General features: G+C 36.7%; 1 protein-coding gene across 1 annotated transcript; it reads right to left on the reverse strand.

Moving 5' to 3' along the window:
* Positions 1-23,732: 23,732 nt before the first annotated feature.
* On the reverse strand, positions 23,733-26,674 carry LOC128508721 (doublesex- and mab-3-related transcription factor A1-like). Its single transcript, XM_053480177.1, has 2 exons — positions 26,263-26,674; positions 23,733-24,699 (listed from the first exon to the last, which is right to left on the reverse strand). The coding sequence occupies exons 1-2, from the start codon at positions 26,633-26,635 to the stop codon at positions 23,933-23,935; spliced, it is 1,140 nt and encodes a 379-aa protein (XP_053336152.1). The 5' UTR covers positions 26,636-26,674; the 3' UTR covers positions 23,733-23,932.
* Between the last annotated feature and the right edge of the window lie 497 nt (positions 26,675-27,171).

Consider the following 27,171-nt stretch of genomic DNA (forward strand, 5'->3'; position numbering starts at 1 on the left):
CCTCTAACATCACGCAGTCTTTGGAAATTTTTGCCGTAATACAACATGACTATTTGCACAGAAATGCAATTAGAATAGATTATTATTTTCAACAGGGGAATAAAGTACAGTAAAGAAACTACTGAATAAAAAGCTTTAGAGTTACTCATGGAAGCATTAACAGAAGCATTTGGATATCTGCGAACAAAATTTGGACGGATACTTCAAGGAAGGTGAAAGAGAAATAAATATGAAAATACTGGGAACATTGTAAAAATAACTATTTAAAAAAAGCAAATATTTTGAGGTAAATATCATTTACAGTTTTGCCCTGATTTTTTAGGAAAGTTTCATGTAAATTAGTAACCAAAAAGAAAAAAGTAACTAATAAAGAATAAAAAAACTTTTAAAAATATTTTTTTACAGTGTAGGCTGTTGATTTTCATTAGATTTTTTGGCATTGTATGTTTTATACACAGTATATAGACAAAAGGGGGAAATTATTTTTTACCATTACTAGTTTTTTTTTTTTTTTTTTTTACATTTATTTTAACCAAATTTGTTTGTGCAATTTCATATATGTGAGATATTGAATAAAAATCTCTTGAATAAAGGGAAATATTTCAAATTGAAAATATTTAGAAAAGTACATTATTAGAAAAGTACATTATTTTGAAAATTATTATAAAAATACTTAAAACAATCATCAATATTTGGAATGAGACAAATCTGACCTTATAATTAGAAAATATTTAAATATATTGAATTCATTTTAAAACAATCAATACAAGAACAAATATTCCATACATTTGCATATTTTGAGCGATTTCTCTTTTATGTGCTAATATATCTTTTTATTCCCGGTGTGCAGCCCTGTGCCCCGAGAGGTGAAAGAGGCGAGGAAGAGAAGGAGGGCAGGAATGTTCTTCTGAAAAGGCAATCAGGCACAGACAAAGAGAGAGAAAGATGCTAAAATTCAAGCTGCAATCAGAGGCCTTTGTACTGCCAGCTAAGCCTGATGACGGTCGCTCTCAATGTTACACACACACACACACACACACATGCGCACACACACTGAATAGAAAAAAAAATCTCAAATCTCTTCCTCTGCCTTGGCTTTTTTTTCCTTTTTCTGGAGTGTGGGTTAAAGTGGCAGTCATTGGGAATAGCAGATCCACGTGACTCAACATGACATGACTAATTACACAGCTTCCACTGTGAACCAGGATGATTTAGGAAGAGGATAATCACCAAACTAAATCTAGGGGCTGAGTAGAGTCATGGCTGCCAAACTATAAACCGGACTGAGAAGCCCCCAGATGTGGCCTTTTCAAATGATTAACGCCGTCTTTTCTCTCGCTTGCTTTGGTATTTAATCTTTTTTAACTGTTTAATCTAAATTCATGAATAGAATAAGGCTTGCAAATGCTAGTAACGACAACTCACAAACTTTGAATTATTTTAATATTTAAAAAGATCATTCACACAGGCCCTTCAGTGTGTGTGTGTGTGTGTGTGTGTGTGTGTGTGTTTGCACATCCTCTGCATTTTTCTTTCTCCCTTCTGTATAGAAACCTGTGCTTCAACACACTGTTCAGATTTTCCTCTCCATGATTCCTCTTGTTTTACAGTGGTTTGCATCGTATTACTGCAAAATTCTGCTCTGCCTCTTTATCATCCACTTAAAGTGTACTCTCCTTTATGATGTCATAAGGCGGAACTCATTTTAAAAGAAGTCATTTGCATAGACCCTCCTCCTCCAGCTTTGCGCTTAGTGACACCCAGTAACTGCTTCACTATTTGCCATTTTAGCAGACTCACTGGTTGCAGAAATGTTCTGTTGTTTGGACACAAAAGTCTCTTTTCACTCCTACTGTATATTCTAAGAAAATAAAGACACATAGGATGTTGTTTATTTATTTATTTATTTATTTATTTAACTGTTCTTTTTCTAAAATTTCCACAAACATTTTGTCCCCGAACCACCGATAATGAAACTGAACTCCATATTTACTTAAACACATCTCCTTTTATATTGAACTAACACACAGTATGACTGCAGATCAATCCCTGCCATCTGAAATCACCCAAATGAGGATGGGTTCCCTGTTGAGTCTGGCTCCTCTCAAGGTTTCTTCGTACTGCTATCTCAGGGAGGTTTTCCTTGCCATAGTCGCCCTCTGCTTGCTCATCAGGAACAAACTTCTAATTATGATTTATACACATTTCCTTTGTATTGAATTGAGTTAGGGTTGAAAATTTCTTCAAAGTCCTACACAGTACCTTTTTTGGGGGTGCATATTAGCAGAAGAGGGCAAATACTTTTTCACGACACAGTGTGTGTGCTAAGCGTTTTCAATAGGGGACAGTCTAACACTGAAAAAGAATCATTCTGAAGGATTTGTAGGTGGTTCAGACGTAGGTTTCCTGGGTTCAGTTCCCGCCCAAACCTGGACACTGGATGTAGTGTTGGTTCCAAGCCCAGATAAAATGTAAGGGTTGCGTCAGGAAGGGCATCTGGAGTAAACCTTATTTCAGGGTGCGTGTGGAAATAATAACAACTCTATATCATTAATTAAATGTTTAATGATTTTCCTTTGTATTCAGTTATCTTTGGGTTTTTTCTGTTTGTTTTTTTTCATAATAATGATGCTTTTCTTCCTTTCATGAAATAAGTTGTTCAGATTAATTAGAAGAAAAAGAATCTAGAGCAATAATAATAATAATAATAATAATAATAATAATAATTATTATTATTATTATTATTATTATTATTATAATAATGAAAATAACAATAATAATAAGCCAAGCCAACATTGCACGCTTAAACATTGCACATTTCTAGCACTAGTTATATGATCCTCAGTGATCATTAAGTTATGCCACACACACACACACACACACACACCTTCCCATATATAAAAGTCTGTTTATTTTTCAGACAGAAAAAAAAAGTGCAATTCCAGTCAAAGCACAAACTCCATTAGCAGATTCGTATCACGTTTTTCACTTGCAGAAATTAGCTATGGTGTTTTACACCTCGGCTTCTAAGACAGCACCTTCGGTGCATTTTAATTACGCGAGCAAAATTAAAATTCACGCAGTGGCTTATAAGGCAGCAGCGCCGAACAATAACAATAAAAAATGGCTCATAAAGTGCAGCCGATTTATTGAGCAGCCGATTTGATGGCTCCTGCAAGATTCGAAATTACTAATCAACATTCACTCTTCTCTCTGCTGGCAACTATATGTGTGTGTGTGTGTGTGTGTGTGTGCGTATCTGTGTGCACTGCAAGTACTACTTAACTGGTGTTCAGTTCAATAAAAGTTGAAGAACTTTAGTTTGGGTTTGACAAGTAGTTTAGGTTCTAACCTTGTAGGATCATAAAACACACCACTGAAATGTGTGATGGGTATCATCGACTGTGTGTCGTGCTTGTTGCCATAGATACTATTTATTTCTCTGTTTATATTTCTAATTGCAATTTAGTTTTCAATCAAAAAAGTGATATAAAAGGAATGCATATTGGTCCTAGAAGCACACAGCTACTAATTAATCATTACATTTCAGGATGGATCTACATATGTTTGCTTTATATATATATATATATATATATATATATATATATATATATATATATATATATATATATATATATATATATATATACACGGGTGTGCCCTGCCTCATGCCCTACGTCTCCCGGGATAGGCTACATATACACATAATACAGGATAAAGCGGTATAGAAGATGAGTGAGTGATTGTCTAGCCATACAATAAATAGACCCATTAAGTGCTGTGTGTTACTATAGAAACTACAATAGTCTGAGCTTGAGCACCCATATACAGTATGAATGATATACACCTCCTAATTCCATGATTTTTATTTCTCAGTACCCTATAAAACAATACTGAAGATGTTCAAAATACACAATAACCTTTTTTTTACCCGTTGATATTAAGATGTATCTGCTACGTATGTTCTGTAAATCCTTCATAATGACTCTAATCTAAGGAGCTGTTTGTTAATTTATTATTTCTGATGTGTATTATTTCTCCTCTGCAGCAGAGGTGAGGTTTTGGTCTTGCTTTCCTGGGAAGGTCTTCATTAAGGATAGTTTCAGCATGGTTCTTGATGAGTTTTGCAAATGCACTTGACACAATACCGTCCTTGCAAGAACTATTCCAGAACAGCTGACCTTCATGTTGTTGTTGTTATTGTTGATGATAATGATGTTGATGCTAATTACCTAATGCCATGTGCGTTATGTTATAGTTTGAATATCTCCAGTATTGTTCTAGAATGTAGATTAATTAAGTCACAAAACAAGCCTGATTTCCAAACATTGGTATTCTATTACTATTTATCTTCCAGGAAGATAGTTTTCTGTAGGCCAGGAAAGAAAGCAGGATAGTATGTAGGCTGTTTTTGCAGGATGTTCAGTGAAACTAAGCAGCTAATTTCCTTATAAAACTGCCCAAATTGTACCTCAGACTATATTTTAAATGAAGAATCATCCCACCAGATTATTGACTTTGTTTTACTAATTATAGTAGAAACTGTTTTTAAGACATTCTTGCCCTGAAGCAGGTATTTGCATGTCCTTTTAGCAAAGTAAATTTTTGCACTAATCATTTTGGGATGAACTAATCTTAAATTAGCATATCTTCTCTTACCGTGGGCTAATTGCGATGAAACTAACCTCGGGCTTAGCCAAATGCACCACATATAGCTCATTGAAATTTGTTCAGTAGTTTTTACGTGATGCATGCACAAACAGACAAAGAAAAAGAAAAAAAAAAAACCTTGATAAAATCTTAATATGTTCAATTACTCATCTCATTTCACAAATATCTTCAATGTTCAGACACGACGACTTTATATGACTTTATATGATATCACACCTTAATTCATCACACTTCTTGGTAACATGTAAAAATTTTACTTCATTCCAAAATTCTACAGATTCCACACACATATACTGTAATATATATACTGTATATATTTGCTGTATGTCTATATATATACACAGCAAATATATATACATACAGCAAATATATAGACATACAGAAAATTAGCATTGAATATGCGTATATATATATATATATATATGTGTGTGTGTGTGTATATATATATATATATAAAGTCGTCATGTATAAATTATTTATTTATTATTAACAGCTGATCTCAATAACTAAGATGGATTTGTATGTGGGAAATATCACACAGGGTCTGCTACACATAATCCACACTGGAAAGACACGTGCAAATGTGTAAAAATAATAATAATAATAATAATAATAATAATAATAATAATAATAAATAAATAAATAATCACTAGATTATGATGTGGATATGTCATGTAGAACAAAAGTTATCATTGTTTTTAAAATGCGTAAATGTTAACAAAACCGGAATGTGGAAATAATGCTGCAAAAATTTAGAACTCACAAAAATGCTTATATTATTATTATGTCATGGTCATATAAACAACCGAAAATGACCACAAAATCCAGTGCCTGTGGTATTTCTGCCTACATAAACCAGGTGGTTTAGTCCGGAGAAGCCATTGCGAATACAGTGCTAGACTGCTTGTTTGGACTAGATCTTACTTCTATGTAAAATATAATTATCCTTATTCCTTTAATACTCTTCTTTTTATTATTATTTATTCGGTAATAGAAACATCCATTAAAACATTTGGTTTTTCTTTGCCAATGTACCCAAGGAAGTGGTGCGTAAACCACAAGCGGCATTGGGAGATCATGAGGCATAGCGAATACTGCAAAAACTGTTGGAGCGTGTTAGAATGAGATTTTACTTATTTGTTCTGCTATAAATAAGATTTAATAAAGTAAATAAGGACATTTAATCTGTTTCTGTGTTTGACATCAATCCATGTAAAATCGTCTTATCATATATTAATAATATGTCTAGACAATAATTAATAAGAATGCTTGTTTTTGTTATTGTTTATATTAAAAAAATCAATTGCACTTGTTTAAGAATAGGAGTGTTTATAATTGTAATCTGTAAACAAGGTTTAGTGTGTGTGCATATGTTTGACAATAATTCATTTGAAAATGTGTAATCATAAAATACACTAAATATCTGCCTAGACCATATTGTTTTAGTTTTATATAAGAATTTTTGTTATTATTGTTTATATTAAAGATTTTCAATTGTATTTGTTTTAGAATAAGTGTGTTTATAATAACATTTAATCTGTAAATAACACGAATAACAACGACCCCAGCAGCACTCTAAAGCCTGCAAGGGCAAAAAAACAACTTGCTTATGTTATTGCTTTATTATGTACATTAGGAATTAAACAAATAACAAAACCAAACATTTTCTCACCTTGTGCACTTTTGTAAAATGACTTAGGATTTGAAAAGTATTGTGTGTGAAATAAGACATCAAATGTCAAATTCCTTTATAGGTGCAATAACAGGAACTAGCTTGTTTCATGTACAGTATATCGCAAAACATGCAATATAACGATGAGTGTACAAAAAGGAGGCAAGTCAATATTTAATAAACTTAAAATAATTGTAGTCATTAATGTCACTGATTGCTAACAGTAACTCCTCTTCATCACGCAACCCTGTTGGTGATACTTTGATACGGCTTCCTCTGCGTGACTATCACAGGTACACACAACATCAGCACTTATAACTTTTGATATCGACTAAATAAGTGTTCATTTTAAAGATGTTTTTGTTTAGAAAAAACTCACTCACTTACTCAGGGACAAGCCTGGAGGCACGAGGCGGGGTACACCCTAGACAGGGACAATCCATAGCAGGACACACACACACATACACTCATTTACACATTACAGCCAATTTAGGAATGCCAATTATCCTAATCTGCATGTCTTTGGACTGTGGGAGGAAACCAGAGTACGGGGAGGAAACCCCCTAAGCACGGGGAGAACATGCACACTTCATATACACAGAGGCGGGAATCGAAACTGGACTCTAGAGGTGCAAGGCTACAGTGCGTGGGATAGGCTCCAGACCCCCGATGATGCTGTATACAGGATAAAATGGTATAGATAATGAGTGAGTGAGCTTTTTCAGAGGTTTTTAATTATTTTCTAATTAAAGCAACTGGAAAAATGTTTGCATTAAAAAAAAAATATATTAGTATAAATTATTCAAGCATGTTCATGTTGACTATATGTAGCAAAACTCAATCAATTTCAATATCCAATGTAATTAACTTTTTTGATCCTATTTTATCATTAATTGTAAAGGGAATCATTTAGTTCAAAGAAATCACTTTTTGATTATTTTTTGGATATAATGATGGATTTCTAGTGCACAATGAACAAACAAACATACAAAAAAAACATTCCCTTTGTTTTTTCTTTTATCCTATTTACTTAATACCCAAGAGTGGCTCTCTCCTAACTGTCCCTGACTCAACTACAAATCCTGAAGCTGTAATTGTTACTACTATTATAAAGTTGTTGTTTGTTAAACTTGTTTGGTGAATTTAAGCACTGTGTAATATTGCTAATGATACCTTGTGCTTCATGATGAAGCAGGATGGATCTTCAGTGTAGTAATTTTGAGGAATAATAATTCCAGAGAACTGAAATAAAACCCTTTAAACCAATTTTATTCACTTTTAGTAGCAACAAAATAATTGTGTGTGTGTGTGTGTGTGTGTGTGTATATAAGAGAGTTATCTCATGATGATTTCCTAAATTTGACATTTTAAACAGCGCTGACTTGGAGCTATATATCTGGTCCATCATTTACATTTACAGCTACAGACATTGAAATGGTCGTCTGAAATATGTATTTCAGCTAGGAAATTTGCAGATACAGTATAGTTGTGGAAAAGTCTCGAGCCTCCCCCTCACTTATTCATATTTTGCTTCCATAGAGACAGACTTGTATATTTTTTTATGTAGTTTTGAGGAATAGTTTTCCAGGCTTCCTGGAGGACCTTTTTGACTCTCATTTTTTGGCACGTTTTTGTCTTTCATTTTCAATCCATTCTCTGGACCTGAGCAGTTTCATCACAATGTTTTCTTTTTGGTTTGTTAAGCCACACAGTGACCTATGCATCAATCAAACATTGATAAAAAACCATCTAACTCGTGGCATAAACCAGTAAGAAACAAGTGCGGAGGATCAAGCCGGTGATTAGTATACTGGTGATGCTGAATGAGTGGTTTACTGGTTGGAGCAGACGGGAGGGGAAACGAGGTCACTGCTGAGGTTGTTACTGTACATAAACAAGCCATTTTTTAAATTGCATCTTTAGGCACTTTGCAGCCTGTCGCAGTAAAACATTTGTTTCCATTTCTTTCATTTAATCCACATCATTTAATTTAATATCAAGAAATATCGAGAAGGGGCACCTCAAGACTTTTGCACAGTACGGTACATTAGCTTGATTAAAAAGCAGCGTATTATGCAAGCTTTAAGAAATGTGCCATTGCTGTAAACAGATTGTTAAAGTACAAATACAGATTGTAGATATTAATTAGTGGAACTTCTGTACCTACCAGAGTAATGAGATATTGCAGAAAAACAGATATTAAAATATCAGAACAAAACAACTTTCATTACATTAGGACAATAAAGTTTTTTTTTTTTTTTTTGTAAGGATATAGAGGGAAACAAGATTGCTTCAAAAATGGCACGATGTTAGCAGGTGCAGCAGTGACAGCTCTGAATAGAAACGTATCACAGAGTCCATCTGGATATTAGCATCTTAAACAGTGCAGCTCCTACAAACAGGGTAATAAAAATAGGTTATCTATTGACGAAATGGGGCCAGGAATACATAGGAATCTGGAGCCGCATGAAACCAAGTGCCTTTATTTATTTATTTATTTATTTATTATTTTTTATGAGTGTTGAGGGATCTGCTTTTTTCAGTTATAAATCGCTTCCATCAAACTGTACGGCTGCAATGACAAACAGCTACAGAGAGTTATGGTCTACATTCCCCATCTGCTGGCACCATTATTGAAAAAAAGCCAACCTGCTTGTGTGTGGGTGTGTAGGTATGCCGCCTTCCATTCCAATTTCCCAAGGAGAATTTACCCATAATGCAATGATGTATTCCATCAGCACGACTTCGGCTAAGCATGACTGCCTTTCTAGGGCAGGAGCGGGCGAATAAAAAAAAATAAAAAAATGCAGCACAAAGTCGCCTACTGAAGAGATTAATAAGACTCAATTTTAGATATCCAGACTTCTCTCATTCTCACTCCTTTCTGTTTTTACCTTTGCATTCTCTCTCTCTCTCTCTCTCTCTCACACACACACACTTACTTTTGCCTTTACCCATTTTAGGGACAAAAACTGCATCTGTAATAAATCTTTAAAAGCAATGTTCTACCTTTTTTTTTATTTTTGGACTCGCCAGATTTACAACTGCTTTAAAACTTTACTTGTGTTCATGATGCATGCAAAAGAGAAACTTATTTTCCAAGTATGTCTGTAGTTTTTATGGTAAAAAACGTGAACATTTCACCAAATGAAGGTGTCATCAAATACGCATAAAAAAAACGACACGAAAAATTTCCTAAAACCTTTAGACAAACATACAGAAAGTAACCTTCGTTAATACTTATGTTTAAAAGGCTTTGGATTTCTTTAAAGGCTAAAGTGAAAAGTTTAAGGTGGCTTTAAAATGGGCTGCTTGTTCCTATGGAGACTATGCGGTGTGCCAGCCATTTTGAACCATTCTAACTGTGTGAGGTGCATGAAGTATTGCTCTGAGATCTGCTGTTTATATTTCCAGAGTGTGCCGGCAAAAACAAGAATATAATCAAGTACTGGGTGATGTGAGACTTAGTGGGTTTCTCCACATTGCTGAATTTGATCCCAAACCAGTACAACCTTTAGACTGTAGAAAATCAGAGTTCTAGATTGTCAGATTTTGGTAAAAAAAAAAAAAATCATCCATGCTTGAAAAATATAAATGTATTCGCTGAATGAAAACAATATAAAAGTTCATTTGTTATTTGAAGGATTTTCTTAGAGATGGAGAAAAAAAAAATCGATCAGTGATGTATTACGAATCCATTGTGAGATAATTTTACTGACTTTTTTTTTTAATCAATTTTTAAATATGTGCATGTGTGAGTTTGAGTTAGTAAGAAGTAATATCAAATTGTGATACTAACAGAATTGCAGTATAAAAATTAAATCAGCACCTAACTATCATGACAATATCGTATTAAGTGGTTCCTGGTGTTTTCTGTCCCAAGTTTATATGTGGTTTGTATAATTTGCAGATGGTTTGTGCATCTTTGTTATGGATTTGAAAGTACAAAAATATACAGACAGTATATACATATTTGCCTATACTTGTATATGTGTATACCTATATTTTTTACGTACAGTGGTGTGAAAAACTATTTGCCCCCTTCCTGATTTCTTATTCTTTTGCATGTTTGTCACACAAAATGTTTCTGATCATCAAACACATTTAACTATTAGTCAAAGATAACACAAGTAAACACAAAATGCAGTTTTTAAATGATGGTTTTTATTATTAAGGGAGAAGAAAAATCCAAACCTACATGGCCCTGTGTGAAAAAGTAATTGCCCCCTGAACCTAATAACTGGTTGGGCCACCCTTAGCAGCAATAACTGCAATCAAGCGTTTGTGATAACTTGCAACGAGTCTTTTACAGCGCTCTGGAGGAATTTTGGCCCACTCATCTTTGCAGAATTGTTGTAATTCAGCTTTTTTTGAGGGTTTTCTAGCATGAACCGCCTTTTTAAGGTCATGCCACAACATCTCAATAGGATTCAGGTCAGGACTTTGACTAGGCCACTCCAAAGTCTTCATTTTGTTTTTCTTCAGTCATTCAGAGGTGGATTTGCTGGTGTGTTTTGGGTCATTGTTCTGCTGCAGCACCCAAGATCGCTTCAGCTTGAGTTGACGAACAGATGGCCAGACATTCTCCTTCAGGATTTTTTGGTAGACAGTAGAATTCATGGGTCCATCCATCACAGCAAGCCTTCCTGGTCCTGAAGCAGCAAAACAACCCCAAACCATCACACTACCACCACCATATTTTACTGTTGGTATGATGTTCTTTTTCTGAAATGCTGTGTTACTTTTACGCCAGATGTAACGGGACACGCACCTTCCAAAAAGTTCAACTTTTGTCTCGTCGGTCCACAAGGTATTTTCCCAAAAGTTTTGGCAATCATTGAGATGTTTTTTAGCAAAATTGAGATGAGCCTTAATGTTCTTTTTGCTTAAAAGTGGTTTGCGCCTTGGAGAACTGCCATGCAGGCCGTTTTTGCCCAGTCTCTTTCTTATGGTGGAGTCGTAAACACTGACCTTAATTGAGGCAAGTGAGGCCTGCAGTTCTTTAGATGTTGTCCTGGGGTCTTTTGTGGCCTCTCGGATGAGTTGTCTCTGCGCTCTTGGGGTAATTTTGGTCGGCCGGCCACTCCTGGGAAGGTTCACCACTGTTCCATGTTTTTGCCATTTGTGGATAATGGCTCTCACTGTGGTTCGCTGGAGTCCCAAAGCTTTAGAAATGGCTTTATAACCTTTACCAGACTGATAGATCTCAATTACTTTTGTTCTCATTTGTTCCTGAATTTCTTTGGATCTTGGCATGATGTCTAGCTTTTGAGGTGCTTTTGGTCTACTTCTCTGTGTCAGGTAGCTCCTATTTAAGTGATTTCTTGATTAAGACAGGTGTGGCAGTAATCAGGCCTGGGGGTGACTACAGAAATTAAACTCAGGTGTAATAAACCACAGTTAAGTTATTTTTTAACAAGGGGGGCAATCACTTTTTCACACAGGGCCATGTAGATTTGGAGTTTTTTTTCTCCCTTAATAACGTAAACCTTCATTTTAAAAACTGCATTTTGTGTTCAATTATGTTATCTTTGACTAATAGTTAACGGTTTTTGATGAGACAAAAAAAAAAGTGTGACAAACATGCAAAAGAATAAGAAATCAGGAAGGGGGCAAATAGTTTTTCACACCACTGTATATGGTGACTTAGTGGAACCTCCAGGTCTTGGGCTTGATTCCCACCTCGGGTCTGTGTGCATGAAGTTTGCATATTCTCAACGTGATTGGTGGGTTTCCTCCGGGTTCTCTGGTTTTCTCCCCCTTAGGCCAACGTGCAGATTTGGCTGATTGGCGGTCCCAATTTTCCTCCATGGTGCCTAGAAGAACTATAGAGGCAGGGTGGCTATAGGTACAAAATATCCACCCTGCCTCTATAGTTATATATAGGGTATAGTACACCCTGCCTCCACCCATGCCTCTATATATATATATATATATATTAGTGCTGTCAATCGATTAAAAAAAATTAACTAATTAATCGCGCAATTTTTTGCAATTAATCGCGATTAATCACAATTAAAAGACTGAAACTTTTTGGATATGTAAATGTAAATAATTAATGTAAACTCAAGACAATGAAACTATTTAAATTCAAATATGATTGTTTATTGGAATTTTTGTTTAACTTGTAACACAGATTTTCTCATGTAAACAACATACCTGCAATAAACCATCAATATTCTCCAAATTAACTGTTGGCTTGAAAGCCATATTTATTACAGAAATAAAAAAACAGGTATGTGCCATTTGTGTCATTTGAATTTTAAAACAATCAATGCAATTTACATTGGTGAGGCCCTGTAGAGATTGTTTCGGTGGGGTGTTTTGCTTTTAAGTGATATGTCAAAGACGAATTACTTCTCTGGTATTTAAATTCGGCTTTGCAAAATGTACAGATTACTTTTGTTTTATCCACAGGACCATCCGGCAGAGTTTTATACTGAAACTTTCCGTGTAAAAGTCCTTCCTTGGTCTTATCCATACTACTTTGCACGTTGAACACACGTCGGCCACAACAGAAAATTAAAAAAACTGCAACCGCGTTAATTGCGTTAATTTTTTTTAATGCGTTAAATATTTCAAATTAATCGCATGCGTTAACGCACTAATTTTGACAGCACTAATATATATATATATATATATAAACACAAACACACACACACACACACACACAAAAGAGTGGCATAAAGTTACCCAACAGCAATGTAAAAAACTGGTGGAGAGCCAAAACACATGAAAGCTGTAATGATTCTTAATGTTATTTAGCCAAAGCATTAAGACAATTTGTTTACAAATTATTTGCATTTAGCTTTATTTAAGTTATTAAAGCTCTGCAAATACTGCATAATCCTAGGTTATTTTGATGTGTTGTGATGATGTCATTTCCTTTAATTATACACTCTAAATAATAATCGGTATATTTTGAATTAAGGAGAAATATTGTGAGCAGTTCCCAAAAAATGAAACAAAACTGTTTATCTCACCAACACATGTACCTGGAAGAAATTGGAAAATGATTATTTTGCAGTGCTCCCTAATTTTTGTTTCCAGAGCTGTATATATAGACTATATACCTACAGTATATACTTAAAGACCTTTATTATATATACTATATTGCCAAAAGTATTTGCTTGCTTGCCTTCACATGTATATGAACTTAAGTAACATCCAATTCTTAATCCATAGGGTTTTAATATAATGTTGGTCCACCTGCAACCAGCTGCAAAGGGTGGTTTCCAGGTCAAGCACTGATGTTGGATGATAAGGCCTGGATCGCAGTCTCCACTCTAATTCATCCGAAAGGTGTCCTATCAAGTTTCAGTTTAGGGCTCTGTATAGGCCAGTCAAGTCCTTCCACACTAAACTCGCTCATCCACGTCTTTATGGACCTTGCTTTGTTTGTGCAGTGGTGTGCAGTCATGTTGGAACAGGAAGGGGCCGTCCCCAAACTGTTCCTACAAAGTTGGAAGCATTAAATTGTCCAAAATGTCTTGGTATGCTGAAGCATTAAGAGTTCCTTTCACTGGAAGTAAGGGGCCGAGCCTAACTCCTGAAAAACAACCCCACACCAGTTACAATCTGACTGCACACCAGTGCAAGTCATAGATGATTACTATATAACCGTAAGTAAATAAAAATATTTAATTATGCAGAATATTATGCAGAACATTTAAAACATGTGGTTATTATTGTTGCCTTGCACCTCCAGGGTCCGGGTTCGATTCACGGCCCGAAGCTTATTGGGTTTCCTCCGGGTACTCCAGTTTCCTCCCACAGTCCAAAGATATGGGCTAATTGGCTTTCCAAAATTGCCCGTAGTGTGTGAATGTGAGGGTGTGTATGTGTGTGTGTGCCCTGTGATGGATTGGCACCCTGTCCAGGGTGTACCCTGCCTCATGCCCTAGGTCTCTTGGGATAGGCTCCAGGTCCCCCTGACCCTCAATACAGGATAAAGCAGCATAGAAGATGAGTGAGTGAGTGTTACGTCAAACAAACAAAAACAGTCAAGAGGTCAATTTGATACACTCAAGCAAAAACAGTTCAGACACCCCCTACGGCCTAACACACGTACTTTTCAGTTTTTGTTCATTTTTGATTGGTCAAAGCTTTGGGCTCAAAAGGCTCAAATGGAATTAAACAATATCATCAAAATCCACCTTTAAAGGACATAAGGATCACTTGTTCTACTGTTAAATCAATAGAGTGGCATTGCCGCAAAAAGCATAGTGCTCTGGAGGAGAAGAGACTCAGGAGAACACAATCTAATCTGAGACCCGTTCCGTCGATCAGAGTGACACTTCTAGGACGACGAGCGGGGTCGAAGGTTGTCCCGCCTCACAGTCTGATTCTGTCAACCATGCCAAAGTGGAGGAGAGTGTGGCAACAGCAGGACAAGCCCCTAGAGCGCTGAGCTAACTCGAACAGGTGTGTATGTGGGTGTGTGTCCTGAGAAAACTTAAGAAATTTATTTCTTTTTCAAAAGTCTTGTCTGTCCTTCATGTACACTTAACTTTTACACCAGTCAAAACACTTTTCATTTCTTAAATCTATTTTTAAAATGCTTATATTTATTGTGTTGATTAAGACTTAGGGTGATATAGGGTTAATAAGTTCTACATACAACCATCTACGATTTCATTCACTCAGCTTTAGCTTTAATTGTAGCCAGTTCATTTACTGTATGAATATCATTCATGCTCCCAAACCACTCTTGCACACTCCGAGTCCTGGAATATGGCCGTGCCATCAACAAAGAAAAACACCACAGATGTGATAACCTGCTCATTCAGGACATTCAGGTCATCAGCTGACTTTTGGCATTTTATTGCCACATACCAATGTTGAGCCTAGACCTGAGCAACTAAAGCAACGCCAGATCATGACACTGTATAGTGGCCACAATGCATGATGGGTACATCGCTTCATGTGCTACCCTTCTTACCCTGATGCACACATCGCTCTGGAATCTAAACTCATTAGTTACCCATTGCGTTCCATTCCATCCTGTGAGTTCTCATTACACTGTGTGTGTATGGAAATGATCTTACCCTCACTATTAAACATAACTATGGCTTCTACAGTTTTAAGTGATCTCTATTCATATTTTTTGACCACAAAGTTGACGATTCAGCACTATCCTTCAAGGTATTGATAATGTGTTAAAGGGTTCCTAACCCAGTTCCAGCACTCTCTCCCTGCTTCAAGGCCTGATACCACCAGGCTGCACTATTGGACCCTTGAGCAAGGTCCTTCACCTCCAAGTACTTAGATACAATGGGCTGTTGAGCTGGCAACCTATCCCCGTAAGTAACTGCCACAAAAACAACAGATTTACAACAGATCCTCCAGGGTGGGGAATGTCCATTGGCCATTATGCCAGATGACACATAAATGGACCATGTCCTTTTCTTTTTACATTTACATTTAGGCATTTGGCAGACGCTCTTATCCAGAGCAACTTACATTTTTATCTCATTATACATCTGAGCAGTTGAGGGTTAAGGGCCTTGCTCAAGGGCCCAACAGTGGCAACTTGGTGGTTGTGGGGTTTGAACCTGGGATCTTCCGAACCGTAGTCCAATGCCTTAACCACTGAGCTACCCCTGTCCCTTTTTCATGTTGTTAGTGATTCATCTGCCATTTAATAAACATATGATGTATGATCTGCTGTTTTTCTAATTAATAAGAGTGACAAGTGGCACATCCATTGGATAATTTTATTTATGCTTCATTATTTCCACTATTGTAATTATAATGGTCTAAAGTTTCACTTCATCATATGCCATTATCCTTAAGACAAGTGTTTAACATTGCCAGAACTTTGTATTCAGTCGTGATATAAGGGCAGCAATCTTGGACAACCTGTACCACTTTTTTTTATTCCTTGCCTTTATTCATTCTACCTGCCATCATTTTAGTTTTGTCAATAGGTTGTTTGCAATCACATGGTTGTTTTGACAAGCACCATCCCTCTGGAGGGCATGAAGTGAGGAACAGAATGGATGAGATGGGCAAACGTACTTATCTGCACTAATTTAGACGATGATCCCAGAAAACAATAAAAAACAAAAGATCATCAAATATGTTGGATGCGATCTGATTATATTATAAAAATGTAGTGTGTACAGTAGAGTGACCACATTGGGTGGGCCATGATGCTTACTACCGCCCTACTCCTCATACTGTGCTGTGATTGGCCAGATGAGCTGTTTCTTTACATTTGCAGATGATTTGTGTAACTGGTAACCCTGATTACAGTGGATTTGGTGTTGCTTAGAGCTGCTGTTGTGGTCAGACATCATTGCTCTGGAGGACAGTTGCCAAAAAGAAGAGCAACACTTTCTTACAGCCATCTCTCTCTCTCTCTCTCTCTCTCTCTCCTTACTCTTATTTCCCTCTACTTAACTAATGCAGGTGGAATATTGTGTCCATTACTCAGAAGGTCCAACTCCAGCTGTGCACAGTAATGACACGCACGCTTTATATAAAATTGCTGTGGAGACACACTGCCCCCTGCTGGACAGGCAGGCTACAGCTACATGTCTCTACGCTGTACATTAAACAATTATAATACAGAAACAGTGTATATTAAATATAAGGAGGTGTGAATGCATCATCTGAGTCATCTTCAGCCAATTTTAGATAAAGTTCATGGATTCTTTATTCATTTACACGTCTCGTTTATTACTTGTTTGTAACCTGAATTTGTGGAGATAGTGTATTGCATTTAAAATGGGCATGATATGGCTTTTTTAATAGCTTCAGTCTGAGAATTTGTAGAAATAATTTACACATGGCAACAAAAAAGACATACTTATAATATAAACTATAATATAAAAATAAAATATAAAAGTAAAACTATCGAGTAATTTATCTAATTAAGTGCAATCTCTGTCTCTGATTTTAATCATTGCATGGATGAAGACATCAGATGGGTAGGTTAAAGTAACTCGTATAATCATTATTTTCTATGGTGGTGAGCAGAAAAGCGTATTAACGTGCTCAAAGCATCAACACTCATGGACAGGTGAAGGAGGCTGTCCCAATGATGGCGCCAGATAGTCTTCTGTTCTTGTTTGACAGGAGTAAAACCTGATGTGGTCTCCTGCTGTTGCAGATCTGGTGTTCATGCTGAGATGTGATTCTGCTCACTGTGGTTATAAAGAGTGCTTATTTGAGATAATGTAGCCTTCCTGTTCATTTAGACCAGTCTTTTCCTCTGATCTATCTCAGGAACTAGGTGTTATACTGCAGACACCTCTCTCCACTGGATATGTTTCTGTGTAAGCATTCTGTGTAAACTCTAAAATCTAGAAAGTGTCCAAATCCAAGTAGATCAGCATTTTTAAAAGTACTCAAACCGGCCCACGTGTCCCAAGACACAGATATCACATTTGTTTCCCCTATTTTGATGTTCAGTGTGAATATAATGATGAGGCAGGGCACTCTAAACACTTAAATTTGGAAATGCTCACTTTTGGGAATCCCAATTTGCCTGATCTGCATGGGAGAAAACCACAGTACCTGAAGGAATCCCACCAAGCATGGGAAGAACATGCAAACTCCATGCACACAGACCTGGAGGTGCAAGGCTACAGTACTAATCACTAAACCACTGTGCCACTCTGTTTTATAGACATTTCACAAAATTAAATGTAAACAATAAATTTTTGGAATTGAAGTATTCATTCATCATCTTGTGCTTATCCTGTAAACAGGTTCGCAGGGAGGCTTGAAGTCTATCCAAGGAGACTTACTGTAGGGCACAAGGCAGGGGAGTACACTGTGTACATGGTAGCAAGCTATTGCAGGGCCAAATTTGGCCAATTAGCCTAACGTTTGGACTATGGGAGGAACCCAGAGTATCCGGATGAAACCCATCAAGCACACGGAGAACATGTAAACAGAAGACGCCTCACACAGACGCCTAGGCTGGAATTGAACCCTCGACCCTGAAGGTGCGAGGCCACAGTGCTCACCACTATGCCACAGTGACGCTATTGTTAAAATACAAAAAGAACAAGTCACTGATTTGTGTGCTTTTACAGGAAAATAATCAAATTATAGATAGAAGGGGAAATCTGCTTCCTTCCACTACTGTCATTGATGATTTACCTATAAACGCATGCTTCCCAAGTTTTATTCCTTATTCCAGGTTTAGCCTAACTCATAAGGGCACTGGTGACTCAATGGTAGGTGCTTCGCCTACCATGCGGAAGGCCCGGGTTCGATTCCCAGCCAGTGCCCAAAACCCCAGCTACTGGATGCAGTGCCGGTCCCAAGCCCAGATAAAATGGGAGGGTTGCATTAGGAAGGGCATCCGGCGTAAAAACCTGTGCCAAGTTGTAGTGTGGACTGGTTATTTCGCTGTGGCGACCCCTTGCCGGGAGCAGCCGAAAGACCAACACATTAACTTCTGAAAGATTTAGGTTTCTGATATAAAACACCATAAAAGTTGTTTTTTAGTATGGTATTAGCATTTTGCAGATGTTTGTCCAGCTGCTATCCCACCCATCGTTTCATGAATCTGTACATGTCGAAAATGGTCAAATAAATCAATCAAACCCCATGTAGCATGATGTGTTGTTTATATAGTGATTGATTTGTTTGTTCATTAAAAACAACTTTCAACAAAACAAATCAATGTTATTGACTCACAGGAATTAGCTGTATCATGGATGAACGCCCGGATTGACGTAGCGATCCATAGACATCCATATCAGGATGAAAAGAAATATTTGAAAATGCACAAGACATCACAGGGTAAGATAAACGTCAGTCTTTTAAGCTTAGCCAAAAACATTGTAACAGGACTAATAATCAACGGATGCTAGAAGGACGTAGTTAGCATGGTCATCGTAGCTTCTATCCACATTAGCATACAGCTGAGGTGTCCTTATTTTGTCACCTAAAAATGTCAGAAAATGGCATTTGTCAGCAGATTGGGTGCGTGTGTGTGTGTGAGTGTGTGTGAGTGTGTTAATCAATACAGAGAAAACAGCATCATGACATCGGGGCCCTGCACTCATTAGTCGCTTGACTGCAGCTATTAGGAAAGCAATACAGAGGCAGCTTTAACACAGGTCAATAACCTTCACGGAAACATGCTGAGCAGAGGCATCCTGGGACACACACAAACACAAACACACACACACACACACAAAGGACAAAAAGCAGATTTTCCTGTTAACTACAACCTTTAAAAGTCAGATGCCATTGGATTTTATTAGGCTGCTGAGGTGTCCAGTAACCAGACTTTGTGTATCCCTTCTGCTCAAGTAAACACACATAATGCACTCTAAGTAAAAGAAAAAGAAAGAAATTCAAAACATTCCAAAAGAAATTATGCATTCATTATGCGCACCTTGCTAGTATTGGGTTGAACCCATTTTTTCATCCAGAACTTCCTTAATCTATCATTACCTATTATTACAACAAGGTGCTGGCAAGATTCTTTAGAGTTTTTGGTTCATATTGATATGATGGTGGAACGAGAGATTCGCATTATGGATGTGCAGCTAAAGATTTGTTGGTTGCACATTCATGATGCACATCACCCATTTCACCACATCCCAAAGATGCTCTATTAAACTAAGATCTAGTGACTGTGGAGGCCATTTGAGTACAGTGACCTCATTGGTATGTCCAAGAAACCAGTTTGAGATGATTTTAGCTTTGTGATATGCTGCGTTATCTTGTGGTTATAGTGGGATGGACATGGTCAGCAACAATACTCAGATAGGCTGTGGGATATAAACAATGTTCAATTCATACTAAGGGGCCCAAAGTACGCCAAGAAAATATAATTCACTATTACACCACCAACAAAAACCAGAACCACTGATACGAGGCAGGATGGATTCATGGTTTCATGTTGTTTACCTCAAATTCTGACCCTACCATGTCATTGAGACATCAATATCGTAGGGCAACATTTTTCATAATCTTTTATTGTCTAATTTCAGTGAGCCAACTAAAGCTCTATGTTGAAGTTTCTAAGGGTTGTTTGTTTAGAGGTGATTTTCAGCATACCCCAGTTGAAACCAGATATTATTTGAGTTTCTTCACCATTCTATCAACTCAAACCAGTTTGGCCATAGTACTCTGATCACTGGCATCAACAAAGCATTTTCACCCAGAGAATTGCACTGGATTTTTCTCCGTAAACCCTAGTGACTGAAAATTCCAGATCAGAACGCCATTACGATTCCTCAAACCTATGCCGAAACATGGTTAATAACTTTCTGTGGGAGATCACATTAAGTGACATCACACTGAATGACGTCACATTGAGTGATATCGTAGTGTGATGCTTTTTTCAGCATCTGTTTTTTTTTTTTTTTAGGTCCAAACATAAAATCCTCCTGTTTCTAAAATGATATCGTAATGGTGTTGGGATGTCACCTTTAAATGCATGTGCCCGATGTGCCTGCTATCCTTCTGGTGTACCTGGAGGGCACTGGCGCAGGGTGCAATGGCGCAGGTGGGCCTGCTCATTGTTGCTTGCAACTATATTTATACTAACATTACATAAATCTTCTAAAGATTTTTCAGTTTTTACAGCTTTATATTTAAGTTGCATCAATTTGTTTATACAGTCTATCAGTCAATCTTGAGAACAAAACATGGTTTTCATTTGAATAAAACCTATTGTATATTGTTGAATGGTGAAGTGTGGTTTATCAAACCCTCCCAAAACTTTCCATTTGAAACATTTACAACAAATGATAACCTTTTAAGTTCATTACAGGATGTTGTCAACACGGTCAGACATCAAAAGACGTATTTCAATTGTATTTATTTCCTTGAAAACATATCTTCTGTCTAATAACCAAGCATTTTTCCCGTAACAGTGATATATTTATTTCTAAATTAAATACAGCACCTTATAATAGCATCTAATTTATTATTATTATGAGAAATCTATTCTTGCTTTTATCCAGAAACAGTAAATTAGTAAGTCTATTATGAAAATGTTCCTTAATGCTAAATATTTCATTAGAAATACACTATTGTGTGAACAATTTACTAAACAATACATAAATAAATACAAACTAATAATTCTTACCAGATGATGTTGACACACATCTGACAGCATTGATATCTGTATATAAAACAGAAACTCTGATGTAAACCTCATGTATGTATGTGGGCGGAGCTGCAGGTAAGCTCTAGTGAGTTATCAGAGAAAATATCTTGGAAACTCTTTGAATATTAAAGGATTTACAGATGCAAAACTCTTACATTTTATCGTAAACAGTTATGCAGCATTTAACACTTTGGAATACATTTTCACATCTCCAAATTTCACCTTCATCCTTTAATGTAAACTATTTTTAGCATATATATATATATATATATATATATATATATATATATATATATATATATATATATATATATATTTTAATCCAGCTTTCAATTGGAACCCACTAAATTGCACCTCCACGGTCTGGGTCCGATTCCCACCTTGGATTTGTGTGCATAGAGTCTGTATGGTCCCCCCCCCCCCGCACACACACACAAATTGTGTGTATGTGTGTCCACCAATTTAAAACACTGAATTGTGCTTTAAACTATAAATTAATATTAAGAAAAAATGTACAAAAACTAATGTTTCGCTGAAAAAATAAGTATTTTGCATACTGAAATAAAACCTACTTTGGATGTATTTGTCCACACACGACAACACATTTGATGTCTGATGGCGTTGTCAAAATTCCACCTTATGCTAGATAACTACTTAAATGAATGTGGGAGCCAGTTTGTTTTAGCATAATTTGCTAGATGCATGTTTAATGTAACTGAAATTCATTATTTTTACTAAACATTACCCAAAATTTCATATAATTTATGACATATTGTGTTGACATGTTATCGTTGTGACCACAGCATTATCAACGTCAAATCCTTAAAATATATAATAAAAAAAACTTACCTGAATCTAAGCAGTTGAACAGCTTATAGAACAAACAGGGAGTCATAGAGGAGTATTTGATGTTTCAGTTGACTACAAGATTGCCTGTCTTTATTTATTTTGTTATTTGGTGTTAACAGAAACTCAGAACAAAAAATGAATAAAACATGCAAAGATTGTACCACTATTTTACTCTATATGGTATAATTTACATTACAGTTTAATATAAATATTGTATGGCCACTAACACACTACCCATTGCTAAGATTGCCTTCTTTTTTATTCTTTAACAGAACAAAAAAAATCGACCTGTTACCAACAGAGGGCGCTGTTGCACCACATGTGTATAAACAAATTACTCAAATAATATTATATAAAGAATGATTTTAGTGGCCTATAGGAATAAATACTGTTATAACTCTATAAGGAAAATGCAATTTGATATATACAGAAAACTTATTTTATTTTCTATACCGTTTATTCTTTGCAGGGTTGAAGAATACCCTGGACAGGGTGTTGATCCTTTGCAGAGAACACACACTACGTGCAATTTGGAAACACCAATTAATCTAATTACCATGTCTGTGTGGGGAAACCAGAGTAACTGGGGAAACCCCACTAGGCACAGGGAGAATATGCAAACTCCACACACAGACCTTAGGGCAGAAATCAAACCCTGGACCCTGGAGACAGGATTACCCACTATACCACCGTGTCACCATTAAAAGGTTAATAAAAAATATATTTAATTTTTTATAGCCTTATATTTAGCCTGATGTTTTTTTTATGAATAATATTTTGTTATATATATTTAACCTTTTAATGGTGGCATGGTGGTAGAGTAAAACACCACAATTAAGAAAAACAAACAATTTCTGAATTTTATATAAAAATAAGAATATTTTTCCATACGTTTTGTAAATTTCTGTGAATTTATCCAATTATTTCTCTTTTATGATTAAAACATCCTGTTTCATTGTTGAGTAAAACTTGTTTTAAACCTTAGGTTTTTTCCTGATGGCTTGAGGAGGAAAACCAGTGATGTGGAAGAGGAAAAGTCCAACAGAGTAGCACCTCTAAAGGAAAAAAAACCCTGATTTAGGTCAGAGAATGAATCTGTAATATGGCTGTGAAATTTTTATCTCAAATGAGGATATAGCTCAGGAATTTGTCTGTATTTTGAAAAAAAAATTTAAGACAATATAGTGCAGATATATTGGGCAATGTGTGGATTTGTTTAAAATCTCCTAAATTTGGACGATTAATCGTTATTTTTTTAGTTCATCAAGTTAGTTCATTAATTATCTAGTATTGTGCATGATTGTATGTAACATATACATTATTCCCACTAGATTAATAAAGTCTTATCACTTTTCAGTCTATGTAAAAATGTAAAGACAGAATAAGAATAAGGTCCTGAATAAGACTTTTTTTTTTTCTCAAAGGAAAGAGTTTATTTACAAAGCATGAAAATATAGGTTATGTACAGTTCAAGTTCAAGTTACTAAAAAAATACAAATAAAACTAGAAAATATGACCAGGTACAAAAATAGAACAGTTCTTAACATTTCAAGGCAAGAGAGGTTAATTTATAGGATACAGAACTGGAGACATTTTTGACAAAATTGCATCACTACAGTTGTTACTGTAATACACAAAGATAACAGCATTAATCACTTCCGGAGTCCTGAGTAGAGAGATGCTGTGCTGAGAGTGTCTTTGCTCTGGTAAGCCAAATCCCGGAGCATGCTGGGGAACGGATAATCGACAGGCGCGCGTAGAGGCACAGCGGGGAACAGTCCGGAGGTCAGGTACGGAGAGATAAAACTCGGTAACGCACCTCCGGAGCCAGAATAAGCAACACGGAGAGGATTGATCCCGAAACAAGGACTGAGCCCATAAAGGCCTTCACTTCCGAAAGGTTTGGCCGTGGAGGACTGCAGAGGGGAGAAGGCGGACTTTGAGGCAGGAAGGTGGAGCATGTGAGACCGCTGTGCTGATGCTGTGTTCTCTGCTAATGGGGAATCTGGTTCATCTTTAGATGCAAGCAGCATTTCGATGGCCTTCACAATGTCCCCTGTGCACATGTTCAGAGCTGACTCCAGCACATCCTGCTTGACATGAGGGAAGATTTTCATCAGCACGTCAACAGGCTCGCGCTCTCTACCAGACGAAACTGGCCTCACCACGTCTCCAGATGCCTCGACTTTCGGTTTATCCGACTCACTTCCCGACTCCAGATCTGACGAAGACAGAGATCGTGGGCTTGTAGTGCGATCAGACAGCCGGTCAAACCCAGGGGACTGGTTTCCGCTGAGCGGAAGTGGTTCTGTTGGACTGACCTCTGGGCCGAGGTCAACCTTTGCCACCGGCGATGTCACAGGGCGCATGTGAGAGCCGACCATGAAACTGTTAAACATGTATTTTTTCAGATGGTCTTCTGCAATAAACAAACAAATAAATCAATTAGTAAATCAATCGATTAGTTATAGAGTATAAAAACAACTTATAAACAAAACAAAAATAATTAACAGAATACTGTGAAGTTAAATAGAACATGCTAAAGGAAACAAGATGAAAGTAACAAACTGAATAAAATATATAAGAAAATATAAATGAAAACAACTAAATGAAATAAAATGTAATTGAAAATAAATTAAAATGTATATATATATATATAAAAATCCTATTGGAATGGCTCTTACACTTTTTTTTTTATTCAAACCAATGCATGGTCAACTTGGACTCCAATGAACACAATCACAGTTTAAAAAAAAAAATAAAGTGTAGATAACTAATAATCTATGTTTCCTAACAGCTTTAATTGTTCTTGGAATGATTGTAATTAGTTTGTAATTTGCACGCGTAGTCACAGGTTTGAATCAGCTCAGTCAGTGTTACAATAATATGCCATATAGGAATGGGAACCAACAAGGACCTATCGGTACTATATAAGCACGATTGGTTCTGATTCGATATGTGTTGCGATTTTCTTGGCATCATAATATTACAAACATCTAAATTCTCACTTTTTCTCAGATTTTCTGACAATTATTAATAAAACATCAAACAGTTCACTTCTGCCACACAGGATGTTGTTCCGCCTGCCAATGTTTGAATAGTTTAGTGCGTACCGCCTGAAGGATTATAAAAGAACTGCAACATTTTACGACCACAAATGCAAACATATATAAATAAATAATTGATTAAAAAATGTATTTGGGAAAACATGAATCGCCACACGAAGGAATTATGACACATCACTGAATCGATCTCTAATATCATACAGTAAGTGCGCTACATATAAAAATTCCATTTACAAACTTTTAAAGATAGGAACATGTGTTTGTGCATGTTCAATCGCGAAAAGTTAGATTACATTGTCATTTACATGCAGTGTGCATCCCAGGATGTCCGGGAGCAAGACTAAAAGACTTGGAGCACATACTGGCAAGGAGCGCCAAGCAATAATGATGGAAACAAAAGTAAAAATTAACTGAGAGAATAGAGCGAGATGAAAAGATGGGTGACTAACATGAATCATTCAACGATTTTTAAGATATAAAATGTATAGACTATAATATTGTACAATGTATTGTGTTAGTATTCTAGTACCTATGTTTGTTAAACAAATTGGACATAACTTGTTTGCATGTTAGGGGACTTTCTGTATTATAAACTATTTACAATAAACAAATAATAACATTAATTATGAACAAATAAAAATTAAATAATTAATGATGCACTGTGCTTATTTGGAGTTTAGGGCCAATATTGCATTGTGTATTAAAAAGTCTATATTTGATAGAGCCTTACATTTTATAACCAAAGTGAATACTTTTCTATTATTCAGCAAATTAAGACAAAATATTAAACTGATTAATGTAAATGTACAAGTAAACATGTATCAAATTAAAATAAAATAATGAATGTCAATAAGTATACAACATGATAAAAATGCTACCTGTAAAATTATTATTATTATTATTATTATTATACGCACCGTTCTTGCCTTGCTCCGCGGTAAAGGCAGTGTGAAGCCCCGGTGTGCTGCTCGGTGTGACCCCCCTCTCCATCAGCCCCGTGCCCGGGTAGAGGATCTGCAGCTGGCGGGCTTCGCTCTCCTCGTGCGCCTGCTGCCGGCGGAGCGCCACCTGCGCCGCCATCACCCTCTGGCGCTCGGCGATCAGCGCGCACTTGGCGCATGCGCAGTCCCTCCAGCGGCAGAAGCGCTTGTGGCCCTTGAGCGCCGACACGACGCCGTGGTTCCTGCAGCGCGCGCACTTCGGGCTCCGCGCGGGGTACTGCGCGCGGTCGAGGAGGCGCGGCGCGCGCAGCAGCAAGGGCGCGTGCAGCGGGGGAAGAGCGCCATCCATGTCTCTGCTGAGTGTGTGTGCGTGTGTGTGTGTGTAAGAGAGAGAGAGAGAGTTTGTGTGTGTATGAGAGAGAGAGTGCAGAGAGGCAGGTTTTTAAGTCCACAAAAAAGGTGTGCACCTCGCGAGGTGAAGGATCAGGTTCGGCCAATAGGATTCACGTAAAATTTGCAGTGTTTACACACGCACGCGCACGCCCTCGCGCACTTTACCGAAATTGCTTCCAATGTCATACAATCATTTCACCATAGCATCAAATTATTTCAGGTTATCACTCACTCACTCATGGTCTATACCTCTTTATCCTGTACAGGGGGGCCTGGAACCTACCCCAGTAGACATTGCAGGCCACACACACACACATTTTTTTTTACAGTCTATGGGGACATGCAAGTTCCAATACATTTAGATAAATATATAAATATGATTATAATAAAATAAATATGAGAGAAATGTAATCATAAAATAATAATAGTAATAAAGGAGTAACATGGGTCTCTAGAACATGTCCCAGGAGACTTATGGCATGAGGTTGGGTA

This window comes from Clarias gariepinus, chromosome 20 (assembly GCF_024256425.1).
Source record: "Clarias gariepinus isolate MV-2021 ecotype Netherlands chromosome 20, CGAR_prim_01v2, whole genome shotgun sequence".
Taxonomy (NCBI): domain Eukaryota; kingdom Metazoa; phylum Chordata; class Actinopteri; order Siluriformes; family Clariidae; genus Clarias; species Clarias gariepinus.